At 40.4% G+C, this 17,463-nt stretch overlaps 1 protein-coding gene across 2 annotated transcripts in view; it reads right to left on the bottom strand.

Annotated features, from left to right (window-relative positions):
- The window catches only part of SV2C (synaptic vesicle glycoprotein 2C), a 93,280-nt gene that overhangs the window by 53,134 nt on the left and 22,683 nt on the right, over window positions 1–17,463 (bottom strand). For both annotated transcript variants that reach the window (XM_054987007.1, XM_054987008.1), the window contains exon 3: window positions 12,351–12,502. In XM_054987007.1, coding sequence (XP_054842982.1) covers window positions 12,351–12,502 — 152 coding nt within the window. The remainder of the gene's footprint in view (window positions 1–12,350; window positions 12,503–17,463) is intronic.

Consider the following 17,463-nt stretch of genomic DNA (forward strand, 5'->3'; position numbering starts at 1 on the left):
TATCCCGTTGTTACCCCTCTCGCCTAGCCTTGCTCCTTGCTGCTATTTCCCCCCATTTACTTGCAAGGAGCCCTATTCCAGGTACACAGGTGGCACACACAGAGTACAAACCTAAAAAAAATTTATTGGGAGTAAGCTCCACTGAATAGATCTGAATAGGAACTGAGGGCAACTTAGGGTTGCCCTCTTAATGAGCTTGCAGCTGGGCAAAGATCTGAAGATGGGTTAACTCACATTCATACCAAACATTTTAACCAGAAGAGGGTAGTTCGGGGGGGGGGCTAATTTCAGTTATTAAATATTTATAATGAACGTTCTGTAACAAACAGTTCAAGGCAGATCAGAGACAACATGAACTTGGAAAGGTAGTGCTCTAATTATACAACAAAAAGGCTGAACAGGCCACTATGGGTTAATGCAAAGCTGATACCATTGAAAATCTCATTACAAGGATTGCAGCACATAATGGAGCTGACTCTATGGCTGAGTGAGTCAGCGGCCCCCGAGATTTATATACCCATATACATCTCTGCAGTCCTTGATTGGGTCTGGCTCAGTGCAGTTCTTCAGAGCACTTCAAAATGCATAAAAATAAAGACATATGAATCAGCAGCAAACCTATACAAGGTCTCTCCAAAGTATCCCCTCCAATTCTTCTCTGGTACCACAAAACAGAGTTTTGATAACCTTGTACAGAATGAACAGTAACCTGTAACAAGAAAAAAAGACTGCAATTGGAAAGCCTCGCCTTATTTTTAAAGGTATTTTCCAAAGACCGTGCTTGGTTAAACCTTTTTTTTAATTAATTATATTTTTATTTATTAATTATATTACAGTAATTGTACAGATCTTTCCACTCTTGTACTATGCAACATCGGTTTATCACAGATGACTCCCCCCTCAAAAAACTGTCAGTTTTCTTAGAGTTGTTTAAAAGGCACCTTTTTAAAAGCAACATTGTGTTGATGCTACAAGCTCCTATATAGTTTAGAACAAGGCAGTCTGAATGATGTTTCAGTATTAAATTAGAAGGGAAAACTAACTCAGTTTTAAGAGCAATGAATGACGATACTAACAGACACCAAGGGTTACCAACTTCCAGGTGGAGCCTGGAGATCTCCCAAAATTACAACTGATCTCCAGATTACAGGGATAAATTCCCCTGAAGAAAATGGGTGTTTTCGGCATGGACTCTATGGCATTACACTCCACTGAGTTCCTTCCCCTCCCCAAACCTCTCCTTTCCCAGGCACCACCTCCAAAATCTCCAGTTATTTTCCGACATGGAGTTGGTTACCCTAACAAGAGCAGTCTTTCTTCTGAACAAACATCTAATTCTGCTGAGTGTAGATCAAAAAATCCACATAATGTACCATTTACAGATAGGGGTGATTTTTCTATTAACCCGAGGGAATATCCACATTTGTATAAAAATCCCAAAATCGGGGGGGGGGGGGTTAACCCCTCCACCCAATGGATAAAGCTGAATGAGACCTTGCAGCATCTCACAAGATCACAGTCAGCACTGTGGTATTGCCGAGCAATCACAGTATGACTGCAGTTTTGTAGGAAAACAGCAGCAGTTGCAGTGGGGAAGGGGAGAGAAAGAGAATAGAAAACAAGGCAAGGGAGTAAAAGAGAAACTGGAAGGAGAAGGCTTCTCTTTGAGTCTTGCAGCTTGTAATATTTTTAAAAGTATTTAGTCCAGTGGCTGTGATAGGTACAGTGGAGAAATTTCCCCAAGAACACAATTTTAGCCAATGAGATTGGTGCTCTGAACCAGCTAACAGGAGCTGTGCAAAGGGAAAGAAGTTCAGATCTGACCGTTTGAAGTTGAGGGCTAGAAGGGTGAGAGAGAAAGGGTTGCCAGCCATAGGTGGCAACCTGGCAGAAGCATTTGAGGGGAGGGGATAATTTCTTCAGCATTGCACTGATATGCAATGTCACTTCCAGCACAAAACCAAAAATTACATCATCACATTGGGGAAATGCTCTGGGATTAACCCAAAACTCTATGGTTATATTATGTTGCATAATAACATAATATAAAAAAGCCTCCCTGGGAAAGGTTTTTTCCCACCTTTAGCATGTATTATGCAAAAACATCTCCCTGCTCACTGTTTAGCTTGTATTTTATTAAATAATCTTTGTTCTTATTCCTTGCTTAAAAGTAAACCATCTTGTCTCACTCAGTTTACTTCATACCTATATTATTGGTCACAGACTTTGGTGGGTTTTATATTCACTGTCAGATTTCTATCTTCTGGGCAATCATTTCCCACTGGGTCCCAGCACAGTAGGTAGGTAGGAAAGTGACGGAGAATCCTGAGGTGGAGTCTCGTCCCATGAAACTGTCACAATTACTTTTATATTGCAGTGCACCTACATCCAAATGATGCTGGGCAACTGAATTTCACACTGCAGAGGAGTTAGCCGTGTTAGTCTGTAGTAGCAAAATCAAAAAGAGTCCAGTAGCACCTTTAAGACTAACCAACTTTATTGTAGCATAAGCTTTCGAGAATCACAGTTCTCTTCGTCAGATGCATCTGACGAAGAGAACTGATTCTCGAAAGCTTATGCTACAATAAAGTTGGTTAGTCTTAAAGGTGCTACTGGACTCTTTTTGAATTTCACACTGTGTCTGAAGAACCAGTGTAGCAGCCCCATCTCCTGTATTGCACCAATCCAACTTTGCCATGTCCAGGTGGTATAGCATAGTAGTTACTAGATGTTTAAAGACAAGTGAAGGAAGAGATATGCCCCAAGCTGCTTAGTAGCAGGATAATACAATACTGTGTGCGGTGGTAAAATTGCAGAATGGGACCAGACTGTAAAGACACTCTTACAAGATATGTCCAATTTTGGCAGCCCATCATACATTCAACCAGGAGACAAAACCAATATAGCATAGTAGAGAAACAGTGTAACCTTCTCAACACCAATAGATAACCTCCAATATGAACCAGGCCCTAAATGGTATCATCCAGTTTTGTAATGGTTTGGTATACATAGCCTCTCCTCCTAAACCTATGGCTTCAAAACAAGGTTAAGTAAGGAGTACTGTAAACTACATCTGCTTCTCACTTGCCTTGAATGCCACTTGCTGGGGTTGCCATGATGTGAATTGACGGCAAATATGCATGCAAGGGATACTGAAGGTGAGTTTTAAAAAAAGCTTTGACTGGTGGCAGTGGAAAAGGAAGCAGAGCTAAGGGATAGTGAAGCGCCCTACCTGGACCACATGGTGCTAAGATCTCTTCTCCAACATAGGAAGTTACTCAGAATGAAAACAAAGGAATTTTTAATGCTTTCTTTCAGGTCTAGACAGAACATATCCCCTCAGTAAACAAATCCCCTTTTTACTTTGAATTCAACCTATAGAACTTCAGGAAAAGGTAATTACTGAACTCACTAATGAGGTGTTTTCAGCATTCATTAAACCTATGTGCTAAACACTACTTGAACTACTAACCACAGTATAAAGGAATATATAAATGGTCATAGAAATTTAAAAAAAAAACATCTGGGAAGAGAAAACTGTTCAGAAAGAAAGGATTTGTTTATTCTAATTTCTTTAGAAAGGATTTGTTTATCCTAATTTACATAAACATCTGTTCTAAATTCTGTTGGTTTCTGTAATTCTTGCTTTTTCCCACTATTTTATTTATACATTAAGCATAAGAGAAAAGCAATTCAAGACAGGGAGCTGACAATTCAAGTTGTCATAATTGTCTCATACCCACTTCAATTATCTCAGATTCAAATTCGTAAGTATTTAGCCTGCAAGGGGCAAAGTTAATGGATACACTGCTGTCAGCAAAAAGAGGACAGATGAAAGCCACAGCTTTGGAATCCCTGTGCTCTTCTAGAGTTCCAAAAACAGACCAGTAGTTGTTTCATTATTCAACAGTACAATCTTTTGTCCGTTCTATTTCTTTTACACTGCATAAATAAAAACATAAATTCAAACATAAATAAACAAGCAATTTGAATCCAAACTAGGATTGGATACTAGGCAGGCTTGCTTATCAAAATTTTGCCACCCCCGTTGCCTCAACCTGGACACAGATTCCAAGTCCTGAGGTCAAGAATGCATTTCAGCTTACAACCAGCAGTTATTTTCCTTCGTGCTGCTAGCCATATTGAGAACATTATGGTGTTTTGTAAGAGAAACGCCAGAAATTCTGCACCTTACCTCTCCCTACACAACCGTGGAGCTTTTCCTTTTAAGAAGGAAAGGGGAAGAACAGTCTTCCTCCCATAGTGCCCCTTTGATGGAGGCCATGTCATCTACCACTAGGAATCTGCCCCCACTGAGATGTTACCTCCAGGGCAGTACATTAGTTTCCCCCACTGGAATGGCCAACAGCTATTTACTTATAAAGGAGAAGGTTAAGGGACAAACGCATCAGCAGCACTGAAGTGGTAGCTAACCTTATTCAATTACTTAATTCATACCCTGCCTTTCTTCCCATTGGGGACCCAACGCAGCTTGCATAGTTTTCCCCTCTGCCATTTTATCATCATAGCAGCCTTGTAAGGTACGTTAGGCTGACAGTGCATGACTAGTCTAAGCTCACTCAAAGCAAGCTTCCATGACACGGCAGTGGGGATTTGAACCTAGGTCTCACAAATCCTAATCAGACACTCTAACCAGTATACCATACTGGCTCTCTGCTTGTTAATCCTGATCAACATAGATCCTTCTCAGATTTATTTCTTGGTAACTCTACAGAGTGACAGAATGCTGGAAATTGACTTAATATTGGTCACCCCTTTAGTCTCCTCTAGGAGCTTACAAATTAGTTCTGCTATTGTCTTTGATATATATCTTCCCAGAAATAGATATTTTTCCCCTTTGGAATTTTTTTTGTTTTAAATTGTCTAATCTATAGAACTCCATGAGGTTCTTTTTCAGGGACACATTGGTAAGATGTTTCAGAATTTGCCACTCCGGATTGTATATGTGCTTCATCAAATGCTCCACATATTAAAAACTACAGCTGTTTTCAGCATGATCAAACACACATTCAGTGATTTCAGACGTCTACTTAGCATGCTGAAATAAACTGGGAGAAGGGATTTACTGGGAAAAATAACAAGTGAGGATATATATAACATTCTTCAGTTATCCCATTCTCTCGCTTTAAAGTTATCCAATCTGTTTTGTTATATCAGCAACTGTAAATAATTCTGGCATACCTCTCAAAGGTATGCAGTTGTTTTTGCTTGTATCTCTTGGGCACAGACATTGTAGTGACAGCAGGGTATGAAATAATATCTTCTTTTATTACGGAGCGTGTAAGTATATTCCTGTCTTGTGATTGGCTGACTGTACCACATCAGAGAGATTCTAATCTCCCTCTAGAGACTGCAGCAGAAGGACAGAAAAGGTGTGTGGGGGGTGGGGGGATCCCTTCAGGAGTCTCTCAAAATGAACTCACAATTTTATCGCCTGCTGTAGCTCTTCAGGAAATAGTATACTTAGATGATAGGGTAAAATAGTATAAAATCAAATAGGGAGGTAATTCTCAAACCATTATTGTTAAATGTTATGTTTTCAATGCTGAAGGTGAATTCTATATTCTAATGTTTCTAAAGAGGAATTCATTTAGCCATAGAATTCTGTATTGTTTGAACATACAATGTGATCACTAATCTTCACTAGTAAATGACCTGGACGTGCATACAGTCAAAATCAACCCTGAATTAGCTTCATGGTCAGTGACATTTTTAAGGTGCAATTTTCTGTGCCATAATAGGTTGTATCTGCACCAGCAGAAATCTATGGTTTGGATTTAATGCAAAGCAGATGAATTAAACCAATGATTCTCCTGTAGTTTCTGTAGTTGTTCTGTGAGGGGGATGGATCTGGAGATCAAATCTACCATACAACACATAATTGTGTATAAGAGGACATTATTGTGTATAAGAGTTTTAAAAGAGATCAGAAACTTTGTTAATTTCCCCTCTGTACAGAGCCAGCAAAGATCACCTTCTCAGAGGGTTTGTTAATTTCCTCTTTGCCTCCCAAAGGTTCTGTCAGTTTCACTTCCCCTAAGAGGGGAAGAGGAAATAAACAAACCTCCTGAGCAGTGATCTCCCAAAGCCTTTCTATCTATTTTAAAACTCAGCTTCCTGGCTAACATTGCGACTCCCTTCACGTGCTCCTCCTCATGTAATTCGTCTCTTGTAGCTTAGCTCTCAGAAGCTAAGCAGATTCGGCCTCCAATGAACACCCGGGCTGCAGAGGCAGGAAATGGCAAACCACCTCTCTTTCCATGAAAACCCCACTAGGGGTCACCATAAGTTAACTCTGACTTGAGGGTACTCTCCACTTCCACCAATCAATTGGCTATTAGCCACACTTTATTCTCTTTCTGACTGTTTAAAGGATATGCTTGCCAGCTGATCTGAACTATAAATTTGCCATCTATTGTGATGCTGAAATAGACTTGAATCTTTTGATGGTTTGTTAGTTAATTCAGTAGATGCTGTGAGGGTAAAGCAAGTTCCATCAGCATGGCTATTCCTCCCCCTCCCCTTTATTTATAATCCACCTTTCTCACTGAGACTCAAAGTGGATTACACTGTGTTAAGTCAATATGATCAACAGCTGGGACATTCAATAAACAATACAATAAGGAATGGGTTGTACCATGGGGTATGAAATAAAAACTGAAAGTATACCCAGTACTTGAGAAAGAGTTGTAAACTGCTGTCCCCTGTGTCACCACCGCACATGTATGTTTAATTTTTTGGCATCTGAGAGGTAGGAAAAATAGAAGTTGAAGGGAGAGAAAAATCTGTAATAATCAAAAGGAAATGTACTATTTGAACAATATGTTTGAATTTTAAGCTAAACTGTGTAACACTGAGAACACTGGATTTTTAAATAATGTATTATCATTAAATATGTTATAGCTTATTATATGTTGCCAAAATTATTTACATTTAAACCAAAAAAAATTCTTGAAAGTATTGTATATGTCTTCGGTATAAGACGGTTTTATTCAGTGCTCCCTAAAATATCCCAATTTTTCCATTGGAAAATTGAGAAACTCCACAAACTTTTTCATGCCATACCTTTGGTAAGAGTGAAATGCTTTGTAAGACAGGACAAGATTTTTCTCACAAGGATTTTCCTTATACTTTTTAATTTATCTTTTCTTATCTACTTTGAGTGTGAAAAACCTTGTCTTAGGAAGACTTTTTTCCCAAGCATTCACATCTTTGGGGTATGGGTATTGCTCCTTGCACAGGATACTTATAATAAATTATGCTGATTGCCTGAAAGAGCAGCTGGTTTTATTAGGTATGTATCCTTGGTGCTGTAATGGAGAACCAGGTTGAGAATACTTCTGGAGACAAGAAACTACTCTGCACACTTCCTGATCTAAGGATCTCTATAGCCCACACACAAAAGTGGTATTCAGAAGCACCAAAACCTTTCTCACTGCTTCTAAACATATCCTGCTTTGGTTCATGTCCCAGTCCCTTCACAGATAATGACTGGCTACCAAGGCCAGCTGCAGTTTGGGAATCTTGAAATTAGCACATCAGCGAAAATAACAAATTAGAACTCTTCTTGCTGATATGTTTCTGCAGACATGGAATTTCTGGCTTTGAGACATTCAGTCCTATGATACACTACTTGCACTCTGAACTAGTACTGTCACAGGGACACTATGCTACATACTTTTTTGGACATGCAGATCAGTCTTAAAGTTTTACAAGTAGAGATGGGCACAAACCAAAATTCGTCACAAACCAGGCCAATTTGTGGTTTGCGAACCAACGGTTCATCAGAACCCATTTCTGACGAACTGCCATGAACTTTGGGATGGTTCATTTGGTTCAGTTTTTGGTTCGTCATTGCAGATAGCCTGGTGCCAATCAATCAGTTTCCTAGGTAACAAGGGTTGGGCTTTCTGCAGAACTTATTCTGACCCGGAAGTGACCTTCTGCTGATCCAGAAGTGGTGATTTGCTGGCCCAGAAGTGATGTTTTCACGAACCAAAACAAACCGGTATGTGAACCAGGGCAGGTTCATGAAAGTTCATGGTTCGTAAAATGTGACAAACCATGAACCACATGGTTCGTTTTTTTTCTGGTTCGTGCCCATCTCTATTCACAAGGTCAAGATAAGTACTAAGGATGAGGAATGTGTAATGAGATTATTAATATTTTGCTCAAGGAGATATAAGGACTGAATATTTTCATAATTCACAAACATTTTAAAAATTCCTATCTCAATATGCATTTAATTCTTGCCTAGTGTGTGAAATACAAGGATTTGTGCAATTGTCTGATACATTTTTACGGGAATTTAGCAGCATCTAGAACCAGCACTTTTAAAAAATTAACTGTCTGAACTAAAGTTGAAAATAGTGAAGACTTTAACAAATTTCTCCCGAAGGGCACTTCCAGATGGAGTATTTCTCAAGGGAAAAACAACACCAATTTAGTACACCTGATGCCCCAAAGACACATGGGGGCTGTGCTGATTCCTGGGATGATCTTTACTGAGCAGAAGAGTGGATCAGAATAATAATTAGCAGGGTAGTTTGGGCAGCACACAGAAAAATCAAAAGAATACTTTTCTGCGAGTGAGCACCACTGAATAAACTGATACTTACTTCAAAGTAAGATTGCTCCCACAGTCCAGTATTATGCAACATGAAAAGACTGTGGCATGAGATTCTGTACAACCTTAAAAGATTGTTTTTTGCAACATTATTTTTCATATGTATGGTTTACCACTTAACAGATTTCTGTGTTGCTGTTTTGCAGTCTCAGCACAATATTTACTGCATTAACAGCTTTTGGTAAGAATAACCAGATCAGCTGAAGGGATACTTAATAAACTTTTCACATCTTCATTTACCTTCCAATGAATGGGTATTGTATTTTAGGGTAAGAAAACTCCAGGATGATATACAATTCACTCAACGAAGCTGCTCCATGATAGCTGAAAAATCACTACATCATAATCAAGAACTGGCTCCTAAATGTGTTACTAACATTGATGAGGCTCAGGCTTCCAGTGCAATCTCAAAACAGAATTACACCATTCTACACTCATTGGCCCTGACCTGAATAGCCCAGGCAAGCCTGACCTTGTCAGGTCTTAAAAGCTATGAAGGGTTTGCCTTCATTAGTAATTGGATGGGAGACCTCCAAGAAAGATCAGGGTCACTAATTAGAGGCAGGCAATGGCAAAATCACCTCTGTTAGTCTCTTGCCATGAAAATCCCAGCAGAGGTTGCCACAAGTCAGCTATGAATTGACAGCACTTTCCACTACTACAATGACACTACTACCATTGACTTGAATGGGTTTAGAAGACTGTAACTCTGCTTAGGATCGTGTTATTGGCTTAGCACTGTTCACATTACTCAAATACTTCCACAAACAGAAGAAAATTAGTTCAATGAACTGACATAAAGACATGTAAAGTTGGTTCACTGATATGTAAAGTTACAAAAAAACAATTTTGGTAAACATATTGTTCACATTAAAATAAACCAAAACTATCTTTGAAAGCAATTTATCAATCTTGCACACATATGGCTTGGCTTAAGTTTAAAAGTTATTCACCATTTTTGCACTTTTAATAAATAAAAATAATTTTGTAAAATTCCTTTTATATTGTTTTACAAATAAGAAATGTTAAAATTATCAATACAATCAACAAGTATATAAAGCTTATTTTCTCCATCATTATTATTTCTGTGCCAATTTGAAATAATTTCTGTGCCATTGTGAAATAAGACACCCATACATCACACTGTAAGAAGAAACCTACTGGAACAGATTAAGAGTCTACCTAGCCCATACACTTCTCTTTTCTCAAACAATAATGCTCAGAATTTATATAGTACTTTTTCTTAAGATATTCCCATACATGATCTTTCTTACAGCCACTACCCCTGCACAACAGAGAAACATCAAATACACCAAGCTCTAATTGACAAACTTGTATGCTATGAATTCACAAAGTTACATAGGAACAAAACTGGCATGCATGTGCCATACATTTGGCCACGATTTTCCATGTGCCGCAATTCTTTGGTGCATAAAAGGTACTAGGTCATCATACCGTGGTAGCAAGCAACCTGCTGCACATGTGATCCAGAGCCTGAAATCAGAACTATGATTCTGGCCAACTTGTATCTCCAGGATGTTCCTTCTCTGTGGCAAAGTACGTGTGGCATGAGCTATTTTTCAGAGAAGATGCAGCCAGAAAGTTCTCCTGTTTTCAGTTCATTCTCCCATTTTCTTCTGAAACTCACTGGCCACTTTCCTAAATGTCCAGAGATGCAGAACCTGCTCCCCCTGGACTTATCCCTAGCTGGTGGAGCCTGAGAAGGAAACAGCGCAACATGACGACCTCACGGGCATCTCCCAACCCCCCGGAAGGCTCACAGGGCTCGATGGAGCATCAGGCCTAGCCATGACACCCTTGCAGCACAGCAGGATCGTGCCAGCTGGATTGCGCCAACCACAAGCATGCTTGATGGGCTGGGCCACGGCTGTGAGGGGTGGAGAGCTACCCCAGCAATGGCCATAGCCCCTTCCCCCCAGCACAGCTCTGCCAGCAGGGGCGAGCTATGGTAATGTGCCACACCAGTCACCGTGCCCACAGGGACATCCAGGCAGCACGGGTCCCACTCGAGGAGCCCCACCCCACTGCCATCCTAGCAGTGCCAGGGTGGAAAAGCCAGAAAATGCCCAGTATGCAGGCCCGACCGCAACGAGCCTGGAATGGGCTGGCCAGCCCCACCATGTGACCACAGCCCGATTGAGCAGAGGGAGAGCATGAGCTGGGAGGGGAAGGGCACCAAGGACCATGGTTAGGAAGTTCAGCCCTGGGGAAGCGGGATGCCTATGGGTCAGAGCTTGGGAGTGAGGCAGAGAATCCAACAGGATGGCCCCTATAAAAGCCAGCCGATAGGAAGGCCGATGAGGAGTAAGTGGAGAAAGGCTGCAGTGGCAGAGACAGAGAGCAAGAGAAAAGCCTGCACAACTGAGAAGGACTGAGGGTGCTGTAAACCCCTCTCCTCGCCCCAGTCTAAGGCCCATTCTAGGACCCCAGCAAAGGAAGGGGCCAATCTGGAGGGTACGCCTCCCCCAGGCTCCAGCACCCCGCTCCGAAGCCTGACACTAACATTTGCAATGGAAACCTGGGTGTTGAATTCCAGCTTAAAATAGGGGCTGTTGCAAACTAAAAGTGGTGAGTGGGAGAAGAATCAAGCACCCCTCCTCCTGCCTACTGCTTTTCACTTGAAAAATGCCATCTTGGCACAATCTTGAGCAAAGAAACAGGGCCTACACACATAATGCCAGTTACAGGTCAGGGATATGGAAGATCAGTGTATTTATTCACAAGTTATCCTGTTCCCATCTAAGTGATGGACTGTAAGCTTTTTTCTATTTTAATAAAAATGGCATGCAAAAGCTAGTCATCTCCCCACTCCTTAATTCACTGCTCATTAACTTCATTGGATGCCTCCAAATTTAGTACTACAGAAAAAATAATAAATAAAAAAATTATCTGCGGCTGCCTTTCCCCAATGCATCATTTTATAAACCTCTATCATGCCCCCCCTTAACCCAACCCAGTAATCTTTTTTTCTGACCAGAAGAGCCCCAGGCTTTCTAGACCCAACCTTCTTAACCTTTCTCTCATAGGGTAGATACTCCGAACTGATAATCACTATAAATGCCCTTTTCTTGCAACTTGTCCAGTTTTACAATATCCTTTTTGATATGTGGTGACCAGACTTGTACACTGTATTCCAAATTTGGCTGCCCTAGAGGGAGGTAACAAAAAGCACAACTCGTTATCATATCACTGAAACCCACTGAATAGCCTACACATGCATTCTGCTTATTAAACGACCAGTTCTAATACTGCCATTTAACACAATTCAAAAGTAACGGATATGATTTGCAAAGTACCTGAATTGTGTATTGTCGAAGGCTTTCACGGCCGGAGAACAATGGTTGTTGTGGGTTTTCCGGGCTGTATTGCCGTGGTCTTGGCATTGTAGTTCCTGACGTTTCGCCAGCAGCTGTGGCTGGCATCTTCAGAGGTGTAGCACCAAAAGACAGAGATCTCTCAGTGTCACAGTGACACTGAGATCTGTGACACTGAGAGATCTCTGTCTTTTGGTGCTACACCTCTGAAGATGCCAGCCACAGCTGCTGGCGAAACGTCAGGAACTACAATGCCAAGACCACGGCAATACAGCCCGGAAAACCCACAACAACTACCTGAATTGTGGATTAACACATGTGTACAGTGACAACTGAAGTCATAAGCAACAAAAATACATCCTTCTTACCATAATGAGGAATTATTGCCCAGGCCATGGCAGATGCATAGATGCCTCCAATCATCCAAAACATGCAAAGCCAGCTCAAGTGTTCTCCGCGTTTCTCTCGAGCAAGGACCTCAGAAAAATATGAGAACACAACTGGAACAGCTCCCCCAATCCTAAATGAAGACACAAAATGAGTATTAAAGATGGTAGCAACAGGAACCATACTTGAGCTCCATATTTCATTAACAGCATCTGCATATCACTTATGTTTATCTGGGAACTATATAGTGGGGAACTCCCACTATATCTGTGGGAGTACAGCACTGAATCGTTCAGAACAATTGTTAGAACTTAAAGTTTTGATTAAAAATTATCTACAAAATTAAGGCTGGAACCCTATGCACATTTACTTGATAGTAAACCTTACTGATCACAGTGGTAGATCAAGATGGGTAGCCGTGTTAGTTTGTTTGTAGCAGTAGAAGAGAGCAAGAGTCCAGCAGCACCTATAGGCACAGGGGGATTTACTTTTGAGTTAACATGCGAAGAATCAGGTTGCATACAAGATTCCTGGCTTAATTATTGGCTAGGGAAGAATCTATACTATAACCTGACCAATTCAGTTTAGTTCTGTTGGGCTTTCTGTGTATGGAGTTTGCATTTGGGAGTGTGCCTCGGCCACGGCAGCCTTGTCCTTGTCTGTTACTGCAGTGGGAGTCAGCTTCTTTTTACTTTCCCCCCATACGAAACAATGAAGTGGCTGGGGGCACCCTAGGGTCCAATCTTCCTGAAACTTGGGGCAGGTTTTAGATGACATTATTCCCACAGGGAATAATGGCCAAGTAAACCTGGATTTCTCTGATCTTGTCTTGTGATTTCTGAATACCAGATTCAGATTGCCCAGATTTTTGTTTGGTGCACACCCCTATAAAAAAGCATCTGAAATTATGTAAGCTCTTTGGGTCCACGTTATGGAGAAAGATCGGGTATAAATGAAATAAATGATCATTGTAGCTAAAGATGGGGAGGAGAGAAAGAAGGTTGCTGGGTGGGTAAACAGAAAGGACAAAAGGAAGCAGGGAAAGGTGAAGCTATGAGGGGTTGCCAGCAGGAGGGAAAGGGGAAATAGCGCGGGGAAGCAGATATGGCGGAAATGAGATGCCCTACATAAGTCCTTGTCTGTTCCTCATCATGCAACTGGACTCAGCCTGGCAGCCGGCACTACACAAATCAGGGCCAAACCACAACAGACGAATTACCCATGTCTATGCGAGTAAATATAATCATGTCTGTTCCCACCCGCCCGTGTCCATTTTCCCCGAAATGAGCACATGTCCTGTAGCCCTAGTCCATGCACTTATAGGCTACATGTGTAATCACAGCAGTGAGTGTCTGCGGGCAGCTATAGTGAAAACTGTGCAAGAATATTTTATATCGAGGAGATAATTGGTGTATCACAGGTTCTGTCATTTGGCCCTGTTCATGCCAGGGCCTGAATATGACTGCTCATGCTAGGGTCTGAATATGATTTCTTGCTTATATATGCCTTGCTAAGCTATACTGTTCTCTGCTGATGTACGTTCTTCTATTCTAGCCTTGCTCGCGTTCTGAGTACAAGGGTACAAGGATTCCCAAAGAGGTCAAGTAAACTGGCCACAAGGATACTAAATTAATACACCTATCAGGTTCTAAAAGGTAGATCTCAATGACTTCACTGCATGAGGCCAGAACTGCATGAGTTAAAGCTTTATTGATAATCCATGAGTTCAGCAATCTGGTACAGCTACTTTCCAAGAATGAAAACTTATGCCAAGCCCCAAGCCTATACTACAGCCCAGTCTCCACCCCCTTAACTGCCAGCATTCTAAGTTCCCACTTCCCAACCCCCATGTGTAAAGCAACAAGCAAAGCAACTAGGAAGGAAGATGTTTTAGAAAGTTCAGGAGCTCCAAGGTTAATTATCCATGACAATGGTTCTTCTCCAGCAGACAGACCAATAAGCTTTCCTGGGACAGAGAGAGAGAGCAAGCACCCACAGTAGCTAACATTAGAGTTCAGTATTAGAGTTCAAACAGCGTTTGAGTCCAAGCCCTTCACGCTGGCTTTCAGCAGGAGTGAAGCATGGCATGGGATGCCAAGACCCTGACAACACTTGAAAGAAGGTAAGGCAGGTAATAATTTCTTGAACTCACGCCAGCACCTCCTTTATCAGTGCTGGCCTGGGACACTGAGAGCATGTTTTGCTCTTGAACCTTTCCTTTGTGTCAATCAATCGACTTCTCTTTAATCACCCCTCATTTGAGGAAGATTAATGTTCCGGGGGATAGGGGGGAGATACGTAAGTTTAACCTATATAAGTCTTAGTGAAATCTCTCTTAAATTAGACTTCAGCCCAGACAGACCAGTAACGTACTGGGCACAAATTGGCCATAAGAGTCTGCCGTTGTCTTCTGAGGTCCCAGACAACTGAAGTTGGCAGTGTAAATCATCAGGTAGTATATGTATCCTTCCTCTGTTATGCTATGTTATTGTGTTGATGTTTTCTCTGTTATTTCTCTGTATGTATGCTCTGTCTTGATTATGCATATATGTCTCTCTTGTATTTTACTTGCTTTGTTTAATAAACTGCTTTCCTTCCACACTGGTATGCTTATTGCTATCAAATCCTAGAGAACTTCTTGCTCTTCGGCAAGACTACAGCATCAGCTATTTGCCGCTGTAGAGCGACCACTTTTGTCTGCTTCTGCTTCCCAACCAGGAGAAAGGGTGGGGGCCGATGGGGAAGGGGGGGTAAGTGAGGGGAAAGGGATGCTTGTGGGCGGTCTGAAGAGAAATGCAAAGGCGGAGGGGGAAAGAAGTTGCACCTGGTGGAAACTTCTCCCTTAAAATCATCATTACAGCCCATCTCCCAACCAGGAGAAAGGGAGTGGAGGAAGAAAGAAAAGAGATGCTTGGCGGGAATTCATGTTTCATTCTTCTATCTCAAAATTCTGCCTTAAGGCACATCCACCAATAATATATGTTGTCTGAAATACATCCAAATGCTGAATAATGTTTTTTAAAAGCTGCCATCCTAATGTTATGTCCTTTGTGGCAGACGTAACAGCCACATTAGAACTGTTCTAGCTGGCTTTAAGAAACTGCTTTGCTACATTCTAATTTCAGATTTAATGTTACTGGGCTTCCCCTCAAATCTTCAAGTGGATGAACAATCGACATTTCATCCTGGATGACTAAACACAGTAATTTCTTGCAAGAGGAATCTTGGGTCAATTAGCCCCTAAGTATTACAGAAATATACAAATAAGCCTTTACTTAAAAAAAAAAACCCTGCCTCCCAACCCTGCCTTTTTAATGAGAAATGATACATTTTCTGTCTTTATTATTCAAAACTATTGCTTAAAATACATCAAAATAAAAATGAATGCACTAAGAAATTTATAAAATTTTACTTCAATATGAAGTTTTAAATTTTTGATCCCAAATTATTGAGAATGTTAGAAACTGGATAACTTCTAAAGAATTTAATTCCATTTGGGAGACTTTGTTAAATTAAACTATCATAAAAAAATTTCAAGAGAGGAAGTTGAAAATCAATCAGTAATGGCTAAGGGAAATTGGACAGTGCCAGCAAGAGGGAAAGAAAGATGGCATTTTCAGGGCAATGAAACTTCAGAAGAAATAACAAGATTATGAGTAGATGTTTTATAAGATTAGCAAAAGGACAATGAAAGCTTTCTGGGGCAAAGAATAGATGGAACTGACTGATATAAAAACAATTTGTTACGTCATCAACGTTCTCATAATCCTTGCAATATTACAATCTCAAGAGAATTTAGACAAGACCTCCATTGATATGTCTAGAAGACACAGGTTAAACAAGATTTTCTCAAGGAGATTAAGCCATCCATCATTTACATTTTTACAATTTTAAAGCAAACAAAGCATCAGGGGGAATACTATAAGTATTATAAAAGAATGTTGACACCCATCTTTACTTAGGCTTACACTGAAACTTCAGTCGAAAATAAAATCCTGGCAACTTGGAGTGGAACTAATATAATTCTTGTATCAAAACAATTTCAGAATTTACAGTGAAATCCTAAACAGAGTTATTCCAGTAACTCTGCTTAGGTTTTCAGTGTTAATTTCTGATATATATTAAAGTCATTCCACTACAGAACACAACAATAAACTATGGTATCAGTTTTCGGCTAATCACTGAAATAAGAGTAAAATACATAAAAGAGAACTCAATGGGACTACTGTCAAGAAGACTGTTAGAAAATGAATTAGCTTCTATGAAAGCAAATATAGATAAAGAAGTCTTTTTTGAAGTCTTTTTTGACTCTCAAAAACCATTTGATCACACTGAAAGAGGTTTTATTAAGATAACCTTGGAAATATTTGATGTAAGTAATGCTTTTTATAAGTGGATGTCCTTATATTTCTGCGATCCATTTGATTGTGAAAAATTATCTCTCTTAAAGAATAATGTTGGTAAGATCTAAGACAAAACTATTTTTTGCTTTCTGTAATGAATGTTTTAATCCTTCATAAAAGGCATCAAAAATCCATTTGTAAAAAAATATTCATAACAGGCAGCAACAAAAATAAATAGCAAATTTAAAAGCCACATGCTAACATTGTGGTGATCTTTTTGACTCAATGTTGTGGTTTTAATGTCTCAAATGATTTAATGTTGCAAAGTTTTAACGTTTACCACCTTGGGGACCCTATTTGGGTGGGAAAGTGGCACAGACATGTTTAAAATAAATAAATAAATAAATAAATAAATATTCTTCCTAAATAGCTTACCTTGTTCCTTATACTATCTATTATTATACCAGACAAGGCAATGGTATACAGAATGTATGTTGTGTTAATAAATAATGAAGGGAAATCTAGGAAAGTTCTAATAATGGGGGCACTACATTCCTGATAATTATATCCAGGGGTCATTTTGTAGAAAAAGAGCTGGAGGGGCCCAAAATGGACAGGATAGGGCCACTGATGAGCGGGAGAGTGATCCACCACCCATCAGAGGCCCGATCCGGGCCATTTCGGCCCCAATCCAGGCTGAAACGGGCCCAAAATGGCTGAGAGTCAGATGAGTGGGGCTACCTGACATGTG

This window comes from Eublepharis macularius, chromosome 8, assembly GCF_028583425.1.
Source record: "Eublepharis macularius isolate TG4126 chromosome 8, MPM_Emac_v1.0, whole genome shotgun sequence".
NCBI classification, from domain to species: domain Eukaryota; kingdom Metazoa; phylum Chordata; class Lepidosauria; order Squamata; family Eublepharidae; genus Eublepharis; species Eublepharis macularius.